General features: G+C 42.4%; 1 protein-coding gene across 1 annotated transcript; it reads right to left on the bottom strand.

Annotated features, from left to right (window-relative positions):
* On the bottom strand, positions 1–1,577 carry LOC137822793 (probable purine permease 4). The gene has a single exon (XM_068627792.1). The coding sequence runs from the start codon at positions 1,448–1,450 to the stop codon at positions 248–250; it is 1,203 nt and encodes a 400-aa protein (XP_068483893.1). The 5' UTR covers positions 1,451–1,577; the 3' UTR covers positions 1–247.

The raw sequence follows: 1,577 nt of genomic DNA, 5'->3' as shown, positions 1-1,577 counted from the left end.
TTGAACAAATCCTTCACAACATTCATGAATGCAAGAACACTTTTGCTAATATATTAGAAACACTCATTGACTGAAGAGTAAAATTACACATGCAACAACGTTCTGAATAGACGAAACTGAGAATACTTATACACTGATACTTAAAAAACACTGGTGGAAGATGACATGACAAAATAAACTACATCACACAAAACAAAACAAAAGCAAATACATTTTTTTTAGCAAAACATAAAAGCAAACACATAGTTCAGTAAGCCACAACGTTGATGATGTCGGTGGATGAGTCACTGCTGTTCTTGTTTCCGGTGAGAGCTTTGTGGTGCTCCTTTCTGTTGACTTTGTGGACGCCATAGACATAAGAGAGGAACCCCCAAATGCAGAGAATGGTGGACACAGCTTTGAAACCACCAAATGCATCTTTGTAAACCAGAACTCCTCCTAACACATTCATGGACAACAATGCTGTCATGCAAATCCCCCCTGTCAGTGAAGATGTCAAGAACACCATTCCTGCAGTTCCCATGAAACAGAGCTGCCAAGTCACCACATTTGCCACCACTGTCACCCAATAAACCATGCATCCCTTGTCAAACACCATTGTACTCTCGGAGATCATTTTGGCAAATCCACCCCCACTTGCCATGCCAATTGTGGCCATTGTTGTTGCTGAAAACTCCATCACAAGCTGCATTTCCATCACCATTTCGTAGCAGTTCACCCTCTTGTAGATCTTCTCCATCAGAGGCAAGTAGAATGCAAACAACAGCCCTGCGGCTATGGTGCAGAAGAATCCAAAGAAGTAGTTCCTCTGCGTGAGCCCCTCTGGCCTCTCGTTGCTGGAGTCCAAGGCTAGGAGGATGGAGCTCAGGGTGAGAAGGATCACACAGTTAACGTTTGAAAAGGTCATTTTTTGGTTCACAATGATGACAGAGAAGAGAAGGTTGAACACAAGTTGGGAAGACAGCAAAAGGGCAGAGGTTGAAATGGGAAGATACGAATTTCCCCATGAGAAGAAAAGGTTGTTGAATCCCAACATGATACCAACTGAAACTGAGAGAATTAACATTGTTGGAGTGAAATCAGTGAAGGGCACCCTCTTGGTGAATTTAAAGAGATAAGGGACACAAATTGGGATCATCAAGAGAGGAAAGCCAGCGGTTTGAACCCAAGTTGAAACCCAAATGCTTGAACCTTTGTGGATGAAGTAATACTTAGAGAGCAAGCTAGCAGAAAGAGAACCCACAAAGAGCATGGCATAGTTAATCACCAAAAGGGGTAGGTACCTCTTGTTAGTGGTAGACTTTTGGTCTGCATGCAGCTGCATTTTTGTGTTGGTGTTGTTTTCCATAGGAGGAGCTGAATTTGCATGCAAATGTGGTAGCTCTTCTCCACCTTGACGATGATGAGTGAATTGAATTTCAGTTGTGTGGTTTTTGACAGAAGGGGTCATGATGAGAGGAGAGAAGATGACGGTGAAGATGTGTTGGGAAGAGTGATGATGTAACCTCTTTGGAAGAAAGTGATCAAGTTTTGAAACCGATCAATTGATGTTATTCAACTTTTTTCCTTGCATGTCA

The sequence above is a fragment of the Phaseolus vulgaris genome, chromosome 9, assembly GCF_000499845.2.
Source record: "Phaseolus vulgaris cultivar G19833 chromosome 9, P. vulgaris v2.0, whole genome shotgun sequence".
Classification (NCBI taxonomy): Eukaryota; Viridiplantae; Streptophyta; class Magnoliopsida; order Fabales; family Fabaceae; genus Phaseolus; species Phaseolus vulgaris.
This window is presented reverse-complemented; position numbering and strand designations above follow the sequence as displayed.

Coding starts and splice junctions, on each gene's coding strand:
- LOC137822793 (XM_068627792.1), bottom strand. CDS start 1,450: ATGACCCCTTCTGTCAAAAACCACACAACTGAAATTCAATTCACTCAT.